The following is a 21,175-nucleotide window of genomic DNA, read 5'->3' as shown; positions in this document are numbered from 1 at the left end:
ATAGATGAGAGGTTTGAGGAATTAATCTCATTGTTCAAGAGAAATAATTGTCGGGGAGTCCTCTGCCAACCTGTGTTAGAAATCTGGCATGTTACCCAGCAGCATCTCACTGGCTTGACAGAGCCACCGCTGTACATTTGAATGCTTTTGAAGCAGGCTGCCTGAGGCAGGGCCTGCCTCATCCCCAGGAAAATGCTGTCCCCGTGCTTGGTTGATGTGATAGTTGCCGGCTCAGCACCGTTTCATGACTGAGTGTACTTTATGCACAGCGAGGAGTGTGGAGTTGCAGTGGTCTCACCCTGCCTGTTTTCTCTGCTTCTGCAAAGCTGATCTAAATCTCCTTGTGTGCTCCAAACCAAAATGCTGCCAGCAACAAGTGATTTCAACTCTGAGAGTGGATTTAAAATTATTTAGTTTTCTCTATTTTAATGGCATCCACCAGTCTATTTTAAAGTAGAAGGATCTGCCTCTGTTGTTACTGCACCATCCACCTACCTCTTTCCCGTGTACCTCGAGGTTTGCAGCTTTTACAGACCTCATGCACTTGAGAATTCCTGCTGTGCAAATATGTTTTGGGATTCCAAGTCAGAAGTCTGTGGAGAATGATTCCCTGAAAGGGACAGTAAAATTGTTTCATGTAACTATTGAGAAGATGCAGGGCCTGCATTTTGCAGCATGATTTTTTTTTTTTCTCTTGGGAAGACACAAGTCCACCTCTATGAAGATAGGTGCAGGGCTGCTTAAGAAAAGGAAATTCATCATCTCTTTCTGGTGCATTTGGGTTGCTTGTCTCAGACAAGTGATGAGTACCAGTCAGCAAAAGGAGGCATTACAGCTTGGCCTAAGTGTGTGGACACGCCACTGGTACCATCTGCCTCTGATGGGAAGGGACACAAACCTGACATGAAAAAAAGCAGCTGCAATTTGTATGAAATTGTTGACATAGTCAACATATAACCAAGTGAAACTGATACCAGCTCTCCCAGGGCAGCTTCCAGCTAGTAACACTTGTTTTTTGGGCGGGGAGGGTTGGTTGGTTTGTGGGATTGTTTTTTTTCAGCAGGGTGATTATTTCATCAAAAGAAAGAGGAATCCCATTTGGGCTTGAAGAGTTAAGAGCTCGTTTGTGCTTGACAGCCAACTTCTTGTGTATAAAGCTAAGGTGATGCCTTCTTTCCTGTGTGACAGACACCTGGAATAATCCAAGGCTTGAAAGTGAGAAAGGGAAAAAGACTATAAGGGAATTCGAGCTTCACATTAACTGTTGTCTCCTGCTCCCAGCCCTGGCTCTGACACCACTCATCTCCTGTCACAGCATCGTCATGCTTTTGTGAGCTCTGCAGTCAAGCTGAGATATTGTGCTGGGAGCGCTGCTACTATCAGTGCTGCAAGGTGCAAAGGATAAAAGGGAACTAAAACCTTTCCTAGCCCTCAGCACAGTACTGAACATAGAGTTGGATTCAACCTTTCTCCTCACTGTATTTAGAGGGGACCATTGTCTTGTCCCTTCTCTGTGCAGGGGGGAAATTGAAGCCCGCACCACTCAGCTTGTAACTTGCTCTCTCATGAAAATAAAATACTGATACGGTAGGTTTGTGCAATGCTCTCAATTCTATATTCCTTTGTAGGATGGCAGCTGCATACTGATTGATATAAGGAGGATGTCTACAAAATTATTTTTTGAGATTATCCTGAGGCGCATAAATAAAAATATTTGATTGTATGTACATTCCCATGCCACAAGCTCTTGGGCCCTTTAAAAACAAAAAGGGGGAAAAAAAAAAAAAAAGGAAAAAAAAGGAAAGCTAAAACCTAATTTAGAATAAAATAGGCAGTTATGCCTGATTAAATCCTGCATTTGGAATGAAGTTTGAATATCCCAGACAAACAATATGAATATGTAAAACAATCACAAAAAAAGGGAAACTGAAGCTTTTGAGCCTAGCTCATGAAGGCTTCTATTTCAAATGACTTTTTTATATACACAGATTCAGGTGGCACCAGGAACACCAGCCTTGATCTCAGAAAGCCCTGTGTTGTGCTGCAGTTTGAGTCAAAGGACGGAAATTACTTCTGCTGATGGTATTCTCAAGATGTACAACAGCAGTCTTAGACTAGCTCTCATATAACACTGAATTTCTTGCTTGTGCAGCAGAAGTTAATCAGCAAAAAGTAATGTCATGTATTTCAAAGATTTTTTAAATTATGGTTTTGTACCAATTGCAGATCTTCAGGAACTTCTAAAATTAATCCGAGTGTTCATGCAAAATAGAGGTGTTTATCCTTTTATTATAGGAAATGCCAAATGGATCTCCAGTATTTATTGCCTTCAGATCATCAACAAAAAAAAATGTACAGTATGATGATGTACCAGACTACAAAAACAGGTTGAGTCTCTCAGAAAACTATACATTATCCATCAGGAATGCAAGAATCAGTGATGAAAAGAGATTTGTATGTATGCTAGTAACAGAAGACGATGTTTCTGAAGAGCCAACGATAGTCAAAGTCTTCAGTAAGTAAATCTCCTTGTTACTACTGTTAACTTTCATCAGTATCTGAATCATAAATTACAAAAACTTTTATTTAAGGGAAAGATTAAAGCCAAGAAAGTAAGCTTTGCTGAGTACATTACTAAGACTAGCAAATTTCTGCAGCTTTCAAAATGTAATCTACTGGTGGCATTTACGTAACGGGACTGCCTGCACTTACAGTTTATTCATGATAAGTGCTGGCTCAAAGAGAATTTTAGACTTTGATAATGACTCACTTATGTGATGTCATTTGGCCTTGGAAATGAAAAATGTAAAATTAGCACTGATTATTTTTCATTTGTTCTCTAAGCAAATTTTTATGCAGGACAGAAATGTTAACCATGTGTGGTCTAAAGGATTAGGTCAGTGTAGAGGTTTAAAGCGACTCTGAGCAGCCAGTATGCAGTGGTGTGACCTTTGAGTAAGCAAGGAGCTGGAAAACCAGCTGCTAGCCCCAAAGGCTTACTTTATTCCCAGTTGAGCTACCAGGAGAAATACCAGGCTGCAGTTCTCTTTTAGAGCAAGAAAGAGCTTCGAAGTGTATTCTGGGGCAGCCACAGAATTGGATCTGTAGGTATTGAGGACACAGCAACAACATGTTATGGGGAACTTAGAACTAGATGTGGTCTGGTCCCATGCACTATTGGTGGGAAGCATTAAGGGAATTTCTGAAGCGTGTGTTCTGGTTTCGTGGCACCCAAAGGAACCCAGGTTGCATGCTGTGAGGCCGATCTGCAGCATGAACCGGAGCAGTCCTGCTCTGGTCAGACACGAGCATTGGCAAACCTGATTCAGAGCTGAAACATTCCCTCCAAAGCTGAACCGCCCAGTGCAAGGGCATTGGTTGCTCCTTTTTAGGGATGTAGGCCAGTTGAAGCTAAGGTTAGCATTTGTATGTGCTGCAGTTTCAAACAGACCACGCCTTTGCTTAAAAAACAAGACTATATTTTAGAAAGGAAACCCTTCTGGGAGAAGGTGTCAGGGAGGCTGCGGTGTTGTCTTGGCAGAAGTTTGTCAATGGCATAAATGAGTTTGAAGGTAGATTAGGAGTCAACAATAATTCCCTTTCCCCTGTTTCACTTTGCATTTGACTGTAAAAACAAGTGAATTAACAACGACAGGGACAAGCGCGCTCAGTGCACGCATAGTAAACTCAGTGCTTCAAAGGAAACGATAAAGAATTATCATGTTTACTTATCGCACAGCAGTAAATATGGAGATGAGACAGTGGTATATGGTGAACTAAATACTAACGGCTTGAATTACTGTGTACTGTACTAAATATTAACACAATGCTAACTCAGCCATGGAGCACAGCTTGTATATTTTATAGTATGCATTAATACTAATAGAGAAAGCTTCTATTTACTGAGGAAAACAAGAGTAGAGGATGGCACATACTTAATGTGGTTGACATGGCATGGCAAGAAAGAGTTACCTTTACAGTTTTTCATTTTGAATTCACAACTTTATTTAGGGCTCTCATAACATATTTGTGTGTTTAACTTCCTTGAGACTGGCTGGGGGGCTTTTCAGTTTTTGCTCTTGCTTGTTTTAATTACAAAAGAGTTAAGAGTAGCCTGCAAGCTTCATTTATTCAGTGGTACTTCTAAGTGGTGTTTCATTTCTTCAGTGGAGTTTCTAAGCTCCTTGAACCACAGATACAGAGCTAAGCTACCGTAGTGCAAACCCTCATAAACCAAAAGCCTTGTGTATCTGAAACTCAGCCGTGTCCCAGAAGGCTTGACTGAAGCTGGGTTTCACTGGAGCTTGTCACACCCTCAGCTGTTGCTACCTGATTAGCTCAGGGCTAACGAGCCAAAACGGCTCATTGCACAGATCCCACCTGCTAGTCACACTCGCTGGACTATTCAAACAAGCTCTACCAGCTTTCCAGATGGATCCCGTCAGCTTCTTTCTCTGGAATTAAATGGACACAGTTCCCAAAGCAGAGCAGCCCCGCAGACACTAGTTGCTGTCCTGCAGCACCGATATTTGGCTGGCACAGGCAGTGAGCCGGCTATCATTGTACCTGTGCAGGGTTGCAGAGTGCTCTGGCGAGCTCTTCAGCTGAGAAATGAGCTGTGTGCCAAAGCTGTAAACCTCCCGAAGTGTCTTCTGCTGCTGCTAAGCTTAAAATTTCATCTTGCTGTAGAAAGTAAAAGCCAAGTAAGTCTTTTATAGGGAATTATCTTCACACATGTGCTGCGGCTCCTGGGATTTGGCAGCAGGCGTCTCCTTTCGGCGTCTGCTCTGTGAGCACAGGTGGAGCCTCTCAGCCCAAGCTTCTGCTCCAGGACCAGGGCAGCTGCATAGCAAAAGGTGCAGAACTGGTGGGGCTCCGACTGGCTCCCTTTGGGCAAAGGATGCAGGCGGAGTATGAAGCACAGCAGAGGTCTTCCTGAACGGCCACAGAGAGCAGTCCTGGGGGAAAAGAGAGATGACAGGAGGGAAAGCTGGGGGAAGGCTGTGTGGTTTGATTCAATCAGCTGGTGACTGTGACAGGAAACCAACTATTCCTGGTTATGGGACCAGAAAATCTAAACCAGAAGGCCTGTCATTGGTCTTGTAAAAACTAATTTGCTTGAATTGACATGAAAATGCTTTGTCCTTGGCAAGTTCTTACAAAAATAGGTTAACCATTTTCCTTCATAACTAACAAAAGAAATAATCATGCGCATGGCTTTTAAAAATACATCTTACTCTGTTAGCCCTTTGAAGATATTGTGATGGGTTTGGTGCATAGCTTCCACTGTTTCTTTTGTTTGTTTTTTGTTTTCTTTTTTTTGCCACAAGCAAGTTCTTTGAGAATGTCAGATAAATAGCTTCTTTCATTTCCTTTTTGAGCGTTTCTTCCTGTTCCATTTTGGCTTAGTCTTCCAAGCGAAGAGTATCTGTGCATTTGTGTACATACACACATACACACATGCACACCAAGCAAGTGAAGTCTTGGGGAAACACGTAGGCGTGCAGTCTCTGCCACAGCAGGAGCAGTACACCTGCAGATGAGTAACTTCACCGGGGTGTTGAAATTCTGGCAAGCTGGCATGGAGTTCACTGGGGATGGGAATGCTGGCAGTACTTCAAAGGGGAGCTTGATTTGGGGAAAAAGATTCTGTAAGCTGGCGTGGTTAAGGATGTGTCAGTCTGTAAAAGTATATAATGCATATACCTATTTAAGCAATACAGTTAGAGTGTAAAGATTTCTTTGACTGTACAAACATTGATTTATTTTTACCCCTCACTCCTCCCCACTTTTTTTAGAAATTGTGGGAAAAACTGTCTCTTCTGGAGATAAGAATTTGCATTCCGGGCTTCAGGCCAAACTATTTTAACAGACAACTTATATAGTCTCTAGAAAGTGCTTTTTTATGATGGAAATGCTGATAGATCCTCCACTTTGGCAAGCTAAGAGGTCCATCTACCATTAAAAAAACTTAAGAAGACGACACATTGGCACTGAAGAAAAAGTTTATTTTTTTTTAAGAGAGTCATAAGCAACTCAGAAATAGTTAAAGTAATTACACCTCCTTCAGTCGTCTGAATTTCCTAAATGTAACAATACCCACTAGGAAAAATAAACATTAGAAGAATGATCCAGATGAATTTGTTCCTTTATAAAGCAGCAGCTCAGCTACAGTAATATCCATAGCAAAGCTGCTTTAATGTTGCTGTGTTTTTTGTACCATTGGTTCCTTCTCCAGCATGTGTGTCACATAAATCAGATACAACAGAGCAGGTTTTCTCCTCCCAGGTACTGAACAGTCTGCCTGGCTAAAATTTATATTATCAGGAAGCATGGAATTCATTATGGAAAGTATGACACATTTTAAGGTAGTGTTTTTTCCTCCTCTCCAGTCCATTTGATGATATTGGGGTAGAAGTATCTCTTTATTTTTTTTTTTTAATGACAAAATATAGTCAAGACTATAGCAGCACAGGTTGTTCTAGTTAGTCTTAAAGTTCACACATCTTCTGGTAATGTTTGCTTTTACAAAAAAACTGTTTGTTCTTCTGACACTAGTGCTTTTATCCTATTTATGTTTTAGAACAACCTTCTCAACCAGAAATCTTGCATCAAGCAGACTTCTTAGAAACAGAGAAGCTAAAAATGGTAAGAGCAGCATTATCCCTCAAAGCTATGTGTCTGAAGGCTGCCCAAAGTTCCTTTGCAGTTGAGATGGAGAGAGGTGATGGACTGAGGCTAAGAGAGGGTGCATGTGCATTTGTACCTGTGGGAGATCGCATTGTGTAGCCAGACTGAGCACAGAGTGGTTCCCTCAGCAATACCCTAATAGCCCTGCAAGCAGGGTCCACTGTGATCTTAGACTCACCACTGAGCGCTCTTCTGTATTGTACCTAAACACTGATGGGTTTTGTCCTATTTAAATATATATGTTTTTGGGGTTAAGCATTTGAACTGTCTAGAAGTTTTTAGCCTAAGTGAAAACAGATTTATTAAAACAGTGGAGAAAACTGGCTACTAATTCCTGTCTGTTTTGCAGCTTGGAGAGTGCATTGCAAGAGATAGTTATCCCGAAGGCAACATTACGTGGTACAAAAACGGGAGAGTTTTGCAACCTGTGGAAGAAGGTACATTTCACTAATGGACACTGTTCCCATAAGCTCCCAGTTTATGGGAATTGCTCTATTTTAGTCTAAACTACTGTTCCTTGAAACATGAAACTGGAAAGAAGCTTCTCGGGTGCCTTTCGGAGCACCCAGGATATGCCATATAATCTCTCTATGTCAAGTTCCAGCTTAAAAAACACTGTGGGGAGAAAGGTTGCCTTCGTTAATGCTGTTGCCAAACCATTCTTGAACCTACATAGCTGGTAGAAACTGATCTAATTTTCAGCTTTGTATACAGTATTAATTGTCTCAGTTTTACACCTGTCCAATACTGTGTTTGGACGTAGTCATAGTCTCCTTATGCAGGTATTTATTCTCAGGATATTTAGAAAGAACACCTTTTTTTTTTTTTTTTCTCCCTTTTTTGCCTTTCAAGTTTGATTTTGATAGGCTGATCAGGCCAATATTTTAGCTTCCTTAAAACAGGGAATGCTTACAACGCTAAGTTTTAAATGTGATCTTAAAATTGCTTTTTCCAGCATTTCTGAGGCCTTCTTAGTAAGCTGAGATTTGTTTTACAAATAATTGAAAACTAGTTTTTTGTTTTGATTTAAAAATGTACAGTATGTTAGGAATATGTTGCTGATAAAATGTTCCTAGTAAATATCAGTGGCGATACTGAAGGAAAACTCTTTGTGTAGTCTGTTGGGTAATTTGTCATGTTGCTTGTGTGTTTGCAGCCTGATAACTATAAATAGAGAAAAGGCAAGCAAGATGTATCTGCAGTAGGAAGTATGAGTGAAACAATATTTCCTTTTCAGTTGTGGTCATAAATTTGCAAAAGACTGTGGACAAATCAACTGGACTCTTCACCATGACATCATCTCTTCAGTACATGCCAACAAAGGAAGATGCAAACGCTAAATTTACTTGTAGCGTGACATATTTGGGACCATCTGGCCAGAAAACGATACAGTCTGATCCAGTTGTCTTCGATGTTCACTGTAAGTTATTAAAAAGCATCTATTGCTCTGTGAAGTCTTCCTCGGGGAAAAATAAAAAAATAAAAAATCTGAGACAGTTTACAAAATTACAGACATTGCTATTTGACTATCAAGGTGGTGTTTTCAAAGCCGGTTTGAAGGTCTGAGTATAATGGCTGTATCATTTTCATTTATCTTAAGATGTACCTGAGTTTTCTTTCTATTTAATAGTAGAATACTGAATATTAAGACTGGATTGACAAGAGGAAAGTGATAACCTCAAACATGTACTGCAAAATGTTTTTTTCAGAACTTCAGTGAAGATAGGGGGTGATTAGAATGATCTGTGTCCTCTGAAATGGGCAATTAACACACCGTATAGTTTTCAATGCACTGAAATGCACTCCTTTGTTTTTGCAAAGGAGAGTCAGCACCAAGCAGCTAATGCCGGTAGACTACCTTGCACAAAATGTAGTAGCTGTTCTACAGCTGTAAGACGCTGATATTTACATTTAAAATGTGGCATTTGGGTACTGGTAGACTTCTAATTTTAAAGTAGAGAATGTGTGTGAATAATTACTTCCAGCTGGGCTAAGTCCCAAAGCAACTTCCTTACTGTGTTATTGGAGATCGTAATTCTCCTTTGAATAAAGAAAGCAAACAGTTGGCAAGGAAAGGTCAGAGAAGGTGCTAGCAGTGTGGAAGGGTAGAAGAGACTTTTCAGGGTCTTGTAAAGTGACACTTCTGAAGGACTGTAGAAAGCAGCATGCTGTAAAAAAGTAAATTGAAACAAGGATAAGCGAGATATTCAGTCAAGTGTTGTTTCTTTGTGCACCTTAGGTAATACCTCAGCTTATAAAGTCCCCATTTGAAGAACAATGAGGTCAAAGTGTATGGTCCAGATGTGCAATAGGACCTTAGCATACATTGCCTAACAACCTAGGACCTTAGCAAACATTGTTTAACAGCCCTGGAATCCAGTTGAATATGAAGAAAATGAGTACTGCATGCATGATTTCTGCAGCTGGGAGGTGTGCTCCACTGGCTTGAAAACGAAAGTCCTGGACTTGAAGTGGCAAGGTATTTTCTACCTTGCCTTCCAAGAATACCTTTGGCTTTAGAGTAAAAGGTTGCCCAATTTCCTTTTTGCATATCTTAATTTGCAATAACTTCAATTCCACACTCTGCTCAAATGCATCTCCAAAAGAATTTCTGAAACTTTTTATTAACAGACATCCAGAGCTTCAACAGATGGATTTCTTGATGGATGTTACTTGAGGATAATGATGTCTGATTTGGTTTTGTTTTTAAATTTGTTCCAGTGTTCCTAATTAGTTTCTTTCTCAATAAATGTGATTTTTTTTAACCTTTCAAATGTAATGAAGATGAAAAAAAAAAAAGCCAGACTTCCACCTATAAGAAATGGAAGTATGTCTTTCAGCCTTGACTTTTTTTTTTTTTTCAGATTGGCTGTTAAATTATCATGTTTTGTGTCTCTGAAACAAGTTGCAAAAATCAAAAAAATAGACCTGCTGTTCATTCTGATATCCTGTGAGATTGCTTGCAACTTAACCTGTTTATCACAAGCAAATGGGGCAAGCACACCTAATGCCTTTACAAGATTTTCTTTTCTGAAGACATACCTGTTTAGTCAGAATTTAAGAAATGTTTTACTGTTTCTATTAGCTCAGGGTTAGTGCCATCTCCAGTTAGTGACATGTCTCAAGTGTTTAATAGCCAGTTGACCCCCTGGAAGCAGCCAGCCACTGTAACAGTGCGAGAAGAAAAGTGAATGAGCTCCTGCAGAATTTGGTGCTAGCTGGAGAAAGGTAACTCAGCCAGCAGTAAACAGTGCTTAACCATGGGCTCTGGTTTGCAGCTGTAGCCAGCAAGTTACAGAGAATAGCATGAGTAATACAAGAGAATTGGCACTGGCCAATTAAATCTTGTCTGATTGTATCTAAATTATCTAGGCTCTGGGTACGTTCGGTTCTGCTCAGAGTTAATCAATGTAAAAAGATAATGTTAGTCAGGCAAACTTTCCAATCATGCTCTCTTGTTAAGTGTCTGTCTTGCTATAAATGAACTTTCCATAAGAGATTAGAGTTAAAGGGGATTTTCACTCATGCTGCTTCCAGCAGCTACGTTTTTGTTAACATTTCACTGAATGATGTCAGTTGTGGGTATGGTGGGTCTGGGACAGAGGCGTTCATTCACTCAATATCCGTCATTCACTTAATTCACTCTTTGGTGCCTGCTTCCAGAATTTTGCTCTTGCAAAAAGCAGATACAAAACCTCTGGTTTATAGAAGCACAAGGTGACATGGACCAAGCCAGGGATATATGCAAGACGTGCCTTCACCAAGCTGCTCCTGCTCACTAATGAAGGCAGGGAAGCATGTTGCCGAGTGCTGCTTAGCATGAGTATTGCACTGAACGTTGTCACTGCATTGCCTTCCTCACAAGGGTGACCTGTTCGCCTTAGAGAACAATTTAATTAGTCTTCTGGTATTTACTTCTGTAGGTTTTTTTTTTATTATTTTTCTTTTACAGTTTAGAGAATGAGATTAAAACTTTGCTCCCAACTGATGGCAGTGCACAGAAGGGTACAATTTGCCTAGAGGAAAAACCGGTGGTTTGCAGGAGTGTCACTCTTATTTAACTGTGTCCACTTCTAATCCAGTTCTGTTTGTTGCTGTAGGGAAAAAAGTTCCAAATTAAAAGTCCTGAAGGTCTTCCTCAGTATAATTCTTCCCTTTTTAGTCCCAAAACAAAGTCTAAGCAACTCCAGGGTATATCTAGCTATACTGTACAATAACTTTCTCATATTAGGTCCCCTGTATATAAATTTGACATAGGGGAAGGCAAGTTCTGCAGCAGGCTAGCTCTGTTGAGCCAGCCCCCAAAACTGGGGTTTTGGCCAGAAGCTGCTGAGAGGTGTGCATGCAATTCATGGCCAGCTACTGTTGTGTATTGCACCACCAGCAGTGCTGGACTTCCCTTCCTTCAGTGGGCAAAGTTGTGCTTCAGCACTGAAGGTATTGAGGACAATGTTTGCCCCTGGCTCCCCTTCCACATCCATTGCATCTGAAGGAGGGAGGATGTGGCCTTTCAAAGCCTGGTACCACTCTTCCTATGAAGAAAGATGAGAAGCCATGCTAAGGCTCTGGGTCATCGAGAGGCTACAACAGACTGCAGCTCCTGTTATTGAGAAACCCCACAGCAGAAGACAGACATGATGAATGCCTTAAGGGTCGGAAGGGCTGTAGAGCCCATGCTTCGCTAACCACACAAAATCAGCTGTCAGGCAAGGGTTTCTCTGCTGTCTAGATTTTTTTTTTTTGGTGTCTAATAAGGGGCACTGTACTGTGTCTTAATGCAAGACTGGCATCCTTGGTGGAATTTTACTTATTCATTGAAATTAAAGCAGTGAGAGTTATCTGCCCATATTATTTCCTTTAATTTTGTTCATTTTACTCTGTTTTTGAAAAATTATATTTAGGCTTCTACTTAGGAAGAATAACATCTATTAAAGTATACTCTGTCTCTGCCTTAAAAAAATGACTGAAGTAAAGCGTAAGTTATAGTTCAACTTCACTGAACATGACAGAAGTATGTTACATTTACAGTTCTGTTGACTATGTTAAGGGTCCTATTATGTTCACGAAATTCATCTTTCTGAAAGCCTGTAGTGATCAGCATATAGAACAGGCTGAATAGAGTTGCTTAGTTCATATTTCTTCCTTCTTAATGGAAGAAAGCTATTATCTAATACTAACGCAAGGCATTGAGAGCCTCTGTTGTTTTTCTGATTGCTGGAGTCCTCCAAACAGCAAGCTTCACAGAGGACAAGTTAATCCCTCATAATGAAATCATGCTGTGAAACTGTTCATACTGATCAGGGTTGTTGTTTTTTTTTTTTTCTTATAAGCTTTTGACATAGTTGTAGTTATCCCTGTTTCTGTTATAGGGTATTTTGGTGAAGAAAAATGAATTGTTGTATCATAGGGCTTCTTTGCAGTTACTTGGATTGGCAAAAATATGGAGGGTGTGATTAACTTCAGTTCTTCTATAAAAAGGTCAACACACGTGAACACCTTCACCTGCTTGATGATAAAATTGTGTACTCTTTGACTGTGAAAAACCTGTGTATAGTGTTACTGTGTATTTTTTTGTGGGAACTGTTAAGTGTATATGTTGTTTTCACAGATCCAACAGAGAAGGTGACTATTCGAGTGCTGTCACAAAGTAGTACCATTAAAGAAGGTGATAATGTCACCCTGGAGTGCTCAGGGAATGGCAACCCTCCTCCACAGGAGTTCCTGTTTTACATTCCAGTAAGTCCATCCTTGCTGTCACTGCCTAGTGAAATATTCCGTATCATTCCTTCCTACAGACATTGATGCAATGTCAGCGTATACGTGATTTTATAACAAATGAAGGAAGGAATCTGTTGCAACTAAAGTGAAAAATAGACATCAGCCATTACATCAGACTCTCTGAGAATGCCTTGCCAACTCAGGCAAAAAATTTTGAAGAACCTCTCCATTCCTCCAACCTGCCCAAAGTTTTGGGGGGCTTGGACTTACTAAAAATTGCTAGTCTTCATTTCACGTCATCATATATTTTGATAAAAAGCGATCTTGGCAAAAGCAATTTAGCATCCTGAATAAAACTATCTCATTTGTTGTCATAACGGTGATTCAGCAGTGAAAGTACAGGAAATTAATTCAGCTTTTTTTTTTTTTTTTTGGACTTTCACAGATTAATCTTTTTGCAATTTATTTTATTTATGTATTTATTAATTAAACTGTATGGTGGCATACCAACACAAAAAAGAACCAGGGTGACAGCACAGGAGAAAGTGTAGAACAAATCTGTCAAATGCATAAGATAAAAATTGAGAAAGATAAAGGCTTTGATTCTGTTAATCTTCTTAGTATTGGTGAAATCCACAGACAGATGTGGCTTTGTATTCTAAGATTCCTACCTTCTTCCTGTGTCCTGCTTCTCCCTCATTTTATATCCTGCTTTTGTTCCTATTGCAGTAGTGAGCAGAGCTGAACATGGGAGAGGCCAAAAGTGGTGGCATGCTTTTAAATATTTCAAAAACTGCATATGTAGCCCTTTGAACATAATCCTCTTCTGCTTTGGACTCCTGGCATGTTCGAATTACTGAAGAAAACTAGGAATTGAAGTCTTCTTCAGCCCCTTAGGTTCAGTGAGTCACCCTAGGAATTCAGCAGATGCTAGGGAAGAAGTGCATGATGTCTCTTTGTTCTGCAATCTCAGTGAGCAAGCTAAACACCCCAGTTTGTCTGATCTTAAGTCTCCCTGCTACCTGATATTAATTCTCTCTCTTAAGGGGAGCTGGGATTGGCAATTCCTTTGCAAGACTTGTGAGTATTGTGACAAACCTGGTAAATCTCCTTCTGGATTCAGATACGAATTAGGCTTTCATTGTGTGTGTGTTTCAAAAGCTGTTCAGTCAGTGAGTTATTACCAGGTGGAAACTGGGTGATGGGAAAATGTTGCTTTCTGGCTAATTCAAAAGACCAGTTTTTGTAGGTAACTACATGTTAAGGTAGTGTATACTCTAGCAGGCTGCATACCCTGATGTGGATAGAGCAAGGCTTGTTTGTGCTGTTGGAAAATGTACTCTTCATGACTTCTTTCTCTTAACTGAACATACCATTTTAGTTACAGATTTAAAAACAAATTGTTTTGCTGTTGGGATTTCTCCAACACTTATTAGTAGCCTGTTTTAGTCTTTGTTTTCCTCTTCTTTCATCTTACTACTGAACTTTCAGAGTTTTTATTTTTATTTTACTTTAAAGTTAGCTAGTCATTCAGTTAAAAGAGTAAAGTTTTTAATTGTAGTTTTTCTTTGAAAAAAACTCTGCAGTTATTCAGTAAATATACATAATTGCTGTTAATAAATAACTACACTTCAGTAATACTGTATCTAAATATATTTTGATTTATTTCAGGATCCTTATAATTAAAAAAAAATATATCAACAGAAATGAATGCTTTTAACAGGCCCATATACAATAAATGTTTTATTTCCATCTGCAGGGAGAAACAGAAGGTATAAGAAGCTCAGATACTTACGTAATGGCAGATGTGAGACGAAATGCAACAGGAGAATACAAGTGCTCTCTGATTGACAAAAGCATGATGGACGCAACCACCATCACTGTGCACTGTAAGTCCTTGCATTTTGTACTCATAGTTAGGATATAAAACCTATCTTGCACTTCCTGGGATGGTTTCTCTCTGCTTTACTTAAGGAGGTCAGTCCAGTTAACGTACAGGAGAACTGAATGATGTTGATTGGTTGAAGTATTTGAAGTAGTATTAGATCTTTTCTCTGTCTCTCTTTTTTTTTTTTTTTAACAAAACAAAGCAAAACCAAAAAACTTTCTTTAACATATCTCTGTTTAAAAACCTTAACTTTCTCAATTCACTGGCTGAGATAGAGATACACTTTACGCAACCTTCGTTTATTATATGATATTCTTGCACTGTCATGTTCAGTGAAAATTCTGATATTTTATGTTTCACTTATGTGAACATATAAATGGTAAATTATTGTGCTCCAACTGTGAATTAGAATGTACTAAGACACACAAGTTGGCCCACGCTGATGGTTGTTCTTTGTAGTCAAATTCATGTTAGTCTAACATCTTTTCATCTTATCTCGATGAGGCTAACATGGAAAGAGAAGAAACTTAGGTGTTCATTTTGTTCACGTATTTATTTTTTATTATTATTTTTTGTTGTTGTTGTTTTAAGTTTTTGCAGAAACATGAGAGCTTGGTAAATTTGCTTTAGCTGTATACTAGAATTTTTGCTCCCACTTTATCAGCACCACTTTATAAGCAATCATTGAACTGGTTGAACCTTGAAGCAAACAGTTTAATGGTTGCTTTTAATTTTCTCTCTATGGAAGAAAACAAGCGGGGCCTCTTTCAAACTTTGCCATACTGTCACAGTGTGTGAAATGAAACTCAGTCCAATGGTACCTGGCTTCCCTAGGGAGCACTGGTGGTGTCTAGTCTTCCCAGTAGCATAAATACATTTAATAGTTTACAGGTTCAGAGGGACATAATGGATACTGAACTTTAAATGCTCCCACAGTAGTTGTATACTTTATGTAAAAAGAAAAAATTTGACATAGAAAAATACACAACTCTAGACAGAAAATGAATACTTCAATTTATTTTTCCCCTTCATTGTGAGGTCAGGTCAGAGTGTTTCAAGTTCAGAATCTATGTACTTGCATAAAAAGGTTGAAAACTCTGGCATTTCTACCTGCTGCCTCTCTGCTCCATTCTTGAGTGGCCTCTGTTCTCCTCTTTGAGGGTTTTTTACAGTTTTAGAAGACCCAGCAGAGACTGGAGGAAACTTGTTTTGTCAATAGGAAATGAGATGGCGGCTTTCTCAAGTGCCTTCCACTTGAATGAGATCTGTCAGATCTTCTTGGCCAGGGAATGCTCAATGCAGTCCTGGCAGCAGGTGGAGGGTGCCACGCAGTCTACCCGTTTCCATTCAGTGCGTGCACAGGGAAATTTCTTAAGCTGCAGATAAATTTCTGAGATCACAGGAAAATGTCCTGTTTTATCTGCTTATATTACCTTCTCATTCCGTTGCTTGTCTTGATCTACCACACACTATCATGTATATTCTCACTGCATCTGCTGATACTTGGTTCCTGCTGTAAGTTATGCTGTCATGACTTCATTCTGTTTGCTTTCATGGTGAAGTGTCTCCGGCCCTTCCTAAACCAACTTTATTCTTTCATTAGGCATGGCTTACAAGATTGACTGTGTGTAATTGAACACAGTATTGCAAGGGCTGTTTGATTACATGGTGCTTCATTGCTTCTTAGGTGACATTTTCACTCTTCTACAACTTACTGCTCTGTGTATTCTTTTATATTTTTTTTCCTTGGAAGTGGTACAATATATGTAGACTATATCTCTACATGAATTATTACGCTATTGCATTTAATGAACATTTTACATTTAAAAAGGTAATCTGCTGCTTTACCACCCATTCCCTTCTCTTGAGCAAGAACTGGGGTATGTAAGATCTGAAGAGAGCTCCATGCTACTGCCTCTATCTGCCCCATGTCAAAGGTAGCTTGCTGGTAGCTCGCTGTGGTATAACTGACCCTTTTATTTTGCTCCATGTAGCGTGCATGTCAACCTGTATCTCCATAAATAGTTACTCTAAAGAACAACTTCTTCAACTCCAGGTTATCTGTAATGAGCCAGTTTTCCTTTCTCTGCTATTTTGTGTGCATGTCAGAAGAGTTTTACTGTATGAGAGAAGCATTTATTTTCTTGGCAGTCTTTCCAGTTTTGGCAGCAAGTGCAGCTACTCAGAAGTCACAGATCCAATCTAGTGCTCTGCTTCCTTGTTTTACTTAGGGTTTGTTACGTGTTTCTTAAACATCTCTACCTGCAACAAAGCCTTTGTTTAAGTGAGGCACAGTGGCCTGGAATAGTTCTGTAATTCCTGAATGCACAGACCTTTGTATCTGTGAGATAGCTCTGTCTTAAAGCTACTTCTGTGTCTTGCTTTATGCTGATCTACAGCATTTCTGCAGCATGCTTTGTTGTAAGGGGAACTCCAGCGAAAAAGTCATAAAATCCATATATGCTTTATAACATGAATATCCTTCTTTCAATTTCTTTTCAACTTTATGTTAATTTTTCAGCATAACCCTCTATTTCGGGAGCTTTCTGCTTCTAATGTACTTATAAATTTTTAATGTTAGATCTTTTTTTTTTGTCTTCATGTTTGTTTGTTTGTTTGTTTTTCTTCTTTGAAATAATACTTATTAATTCCTATTAAACCCTGTTTTCCTCCCTCTTTTGCTTTATTAGCTTACGTTTTATCAGATGTGTGAATATTCCTGTCTTCACAGAAGACAGTGTTACACTGAAAAAGCGTTCATTCTGAGTCAGGGCTTTTCATTTCCTCACTTCTCATCTTGTCACTTTAGATTTTTGATTTTTCATTAAAAAAAGAAAAAACAGGCAATACAATAAATTTTCCTTACATTCGTGAATCCATTTGTAGCTATTTGTTACATTTCCACCACAGGCCTTGTTCCCATCATGATTTTATTAAGCAGTGTAAGAGTACACGAGTTCCTTTCAGTGTGTAGGTATGGAAAGCTCCCTGCTGGTATTCAAATACATCAGCACATTAAGTAGTCCTTAAATATTTTTGTAGCAAAATATTCTGGCTCAATACCAAGGTCTTTTTTTTTTTTTTTTCCAAGAGGAATGTAAATTATGAGATTCACAGAAAGCTGAACATTGACATAAAAGCATCTGAGTTACCCATCATGTTTAGGGAAATACTATCTTCATAAAGCAAGCTTTACGCAGGTGGGAGGGAGAAAAGATAGAAATCAGGTTGCTCTATGGGTTGTTCCTAAAGGGAATCCTATGCTAAATAGTAAGTTAACTCTATGTTTGCCTCATAAAGAACCTTAAAAAATAGTGCTCTGGGCTATGCAGTTTGTCTCTCACACTGTAAATATTCCTGGACTTCTGGAATAACTAAGGCCCTTGTGGGAGAGGGATTCTAGTCTCAGAATCTTCTACCAGAAGTGGGGCAGTTGGGGCTCACAGGCATGCTAACCCCGGAGGAAAACTGGTTTGAAAGATTGCGTTGGACTCTGTGTCAGTCTTGCCTAAGCCGATGGCCAAAAATTTAATGAGTTTCTGCTTTGTGTGATGTGTGTGATAGGAAACGCTGTGATAGGATGGTCTGTGATCTCTTGGATTTGAGGTGCTATCTTGCTTCAAAGAATGAAAGGCTTTAGTAGATGTTGAAGGAGAGTCATCCTGAGAGGGAGAAAAAAAATCTTAGCTTTTTCTTCAGCCACCCCTCTGCCTTGGTAGTATGTGCTTAAGAGGAACCAAGCAAGAAGAAACACATCTCATGCGCTATATGATGAACTATACGCAATTGCTTACTAGCTGAGTGTTGGATTTTTTTTTTCTTTTTTCCCTCCTCCTTTTATCCTTCTGAAAACAATGGTAAAATCTGGAGTATCTTGTTAGTTTTCTTGGGTTTGTTAGTTTGGGGAAGTAAGGGGACAAAGGACAAGACATCCCTGTAGGAATAAAGAAACAAAACGCCATTTTTTCCCTTGGTAAGATCTTTGCTCCACTCATGCACAGATGGAAGTACAGTTCTTGTGACCTCTGAGACTAGTCATTAGACTTGTAACACAGATAGTAATGCACACTAATAGTACAGGATGGACCCTAACCTCTCCCTGAAGTTCTGCTTTTAATTATAATGGTGTTCCCAGGGCAACCACTGAATGAAGCCAGTAGTTACGATCACTGTTTTGTTAAGGAAAACTCACTGTTTTCTCTTTCCCATTTCCTTTACCCACTGTGATGTTGCCTAGAGCTTTTTTTTTTTATTTATTTTTATTTTTTTAAACTCAGCTTAAAAGCCAAAAGGATGTTTTGAAGTCCTTTTCTAGCAAGTATAATAATCATGATGAAATCATGTATGCTTGCCACTTGAGCTACAGAGTGTGTGTGTGTGCATCTGTGATAGTTATTTGACCAGGCAACTTGGCTCACACTGTGAGAGGAGAAGCAAAATAGAGGTTTAGCTTGGCAAACTCTGCTTTTCTTTCAGTGTCGGATTTTCCTGAAAAAGCAATCACTAGCTTGCCAAATCCATATACTAAGAAAAATCTAGAGCAGCGTTTCTTGACCTTTCTATTACTGGGTCTCACCCTGCCTAGTGTCAAGCACAGCTATCACTGACTGTGCAATTTCCCTGAAGCCAGAACAGATTAGGAAAAGCTTGGACTCTGAGTTACACATAAATGGCTTTTTAAGTTACGAATGAAAACAAAGAAATCAAAGGGCTTCATGTGTGGCCGCTCAACAATATAATTCAGACCCTTTGTCCCTTCAGTGAGTATTGTGTCTCATGCAAACTGTGTTGACCACCCTTGTCCTCTCCTTATGCTCAGGTAAAAATCAACCTGTTTTATCAGATTTCAGGGAGTTACCCTTTGAACTCATATCCTCCTCTTCACGTTTTTATAACTAACTGTTTAGATTTATCTGTCCCCCCCCTGCATGAATTCTCCCCTGAAAATATATTCCTACCTGGCCAAGACCACAACTCCCTCATAGTAGTCTGTGCTTCTCCTGTCAAGAAACATATACTGCTATGCTCAGTACTCCATCTTCTTATACCTCCTCTGTCATACTTTCAGCAGTACAGGGTGAAAAAAAAAATATCCATTTGTTGATTAGTAATTTTCAATTTTCCTTTTAGCCAGCAAAAACATGGATGCTCTGCAATTTCAGAATAATTGTCTTTTCTCTTACTTCTGAGTTTGATTGAGATTTTATTGAACAAATTAAATCTTGAATATAATGACTGCAATTAGCTGCATTTTTCTTTCCTTGGTATGCCTTTGGAATGTTCCAGGCATTCCAAGTTTACCATTTTGACAAATGTTCTTTCTATCCCAGACCTGGATTTGCAGCTTACTCCTAGTGGAGAAGTCACAAAACAGATTGGAGAGGCCCTGCCTGTGTCATGCACAATTTCTTCTAGTAGAAATGCAACTGTGCTTTGGATTAAGGTCAGTAATTTATCTAATTCACACTTCATCTGTGTATTCACCCCTTCATATTACTGCCACTACTTCAATATTTTGAAAAGATGGAAATCATTTTTAATTTGGCTTTTTAAAGAATATTGTTAAAATGAGTTTTATATGTATTGCTAAAATAAGAGATACTGCCTCGAGTTGATGACTAAAAGTTAGCTACTGTAATTATTGCCTCAGTTTTCAAATGCAGAGAAGTAATGATCACTACAATACAAATGCAATTTTACTGAAATGGCCTTACACAAGACCCTTGTAGAATCAGGTGCCATTAAGGAGAAGAGCGCCTTTGGAGGAGGAATTTGGATTTATTAATCATTTTTTCAAAGACATGATTGGTGTAACAAACCTAGTAGGAGGGTAAGGCAGGTTGAGAGATTGGATGTTGGCATGTGTTTGTTTAGTGACTGGTTGAAAAAAGTAGCTCTTGGAGATGGCAGGTTTAAATTACACATACACCGATGGAAACTGAAAATGATGATACCTAAGGTTGTTAAGTAACATATGTACAGATCATAAGCCTTAGTCCTTAAGGAGAGTTGTCATCGTCTTGGCTTGTACCACTAGCGTTTTTGATCAGCCTACTGGCAAAACTCAAAACTAGCAGTGATCTCATCTACGCCCTTGATTTGAAAGTGAAATTGTTCAAGAAGAAGATAAGTGGTTTATGTAAACCTCCAGTAGTTTCCACTTTTCCTGCTATGATGTTGTAGTTAGTAATGGGAGACCGGTTGAAGAATAAGACTCTAATCTACCAAAGCATGTGAAAAATTCTGTTAATACTAGTCACTTTTGTAATTTAGACGTTAATGTATTCTGAATTGGAGTTCATAAAAATTAATTCTTCACTTCATCAGGACAATACCAGAATGCAAACGAGTCCATCATTTTCAAGTCTGCAATATCAAGATGCTGGAAACTATATCTGCGAAACTACTCTACAGGAGGTTGAAGGGTTAAAGAAAAGAAAGACGCTTAAACTTATTGTGGAAGGTAAGACAGCAAGATACCTATGATTATTAATTGTTCTGCTCAAACAAAGTGCTTAAGTGTAATATTTTTCTTCTAGGAAAACCTCAAATCAAAATGACGAAGAAAACCAACACAAATAAAATGTCTAAAACAATTGTCTGCCATGTGGAAGGTTTTCCCAAACCAGCAGTGCAATGGACAGTTACTGGCAGTGGAAGCATCATAAATAAAGCAAGTATCTTTCTTACTACTTTATTCATTAAAAGATAGGGGGTATGACCTAAAGGTAAGAAAAATTTTCCAGGTAGTGAGATTGAAGAAACTCAGTCAATTTTAGGTATCTAAGAAAAGGAGGGTTAAATGGTATTGCATACTTTGTGGATGGTAGCTACGTGTATGATTTCTGACAATTAAGAGCTATTGAATATAGCAGGCAA

General features: G+C 39.0%; 1 protein-coding gene across 5 annotated transcripts in view; it reads left to right on the top strand.

Moving 5' to 3' along the window:
* The window catches only part of ALCAM (activated leukocyte cell adhesion molecule), a 118,652-nt gene that overhangs the window by 84,120 nt on the left and 13,357 nt on the right, over positions 1 to 21,175 (top strand). For 4 of the 5 annotated variants that reach the window (XM_068694579.1, XM_068694563.1, XM_068694589.1 and 1 more), the window contains exons 3-11: positions 2,296 to 2,515; positions 6,584 to 6,648; positions 7,040 to 7,127; positions 7,928 to 8,110; positions 12,299 to 12,426; positions 14,168 to 14,297; positions 19,627 to 19,739; positions 20,624 to 20,759; positions 20,836 to 20,969. In XM_068694579.1, the coding sequence (XP_068550680.1) occupies positions 2,296 to 2,515; positions 6,584 to 6,648; positions 7,040 to 7,127; positions 7,928 to 8,110; positions 12,299 to 12,426; positions 14,168 to 14,297; positions 19,627 to 19,739; positions 20,624 to 20,759; positions 20,836 to 20,969 (1,197 nt within the window). Of the gene's footprint in view, positions 1 to 2,295; positions 2,516 to 6,583; positions 6,649 to 7,039; positions 7,128 to 7,927; positions 8,111 to 12,298; positions 12,427 to 14,167; positions 14,298 to 19,626; positions 19,740 to 20,623; positions 20,760 to 20,835; positions 20,974 to 21,175 lie in introns of all 5 variants that reach the window. The other variant, XM_068694569.1, reaches the window with a different exon arrangement.

This window comes from Anas acuta, chromosome 1 (genome assembly GCF_963932015.1).
Source record: "Anas acuta chromosome 1, bAnaAcu1.1, whole genome shotgun sequence".
In the NCBI taxonomy this organism is placed as follows: Eukaryota; Metazoa; Chordata; class Aves; order Anseriformes; family Anatidae; genus Anas; species Anas acuta.
This window is presented reverse-complemented; position numbering and strand designations above follow the sequence as displayed.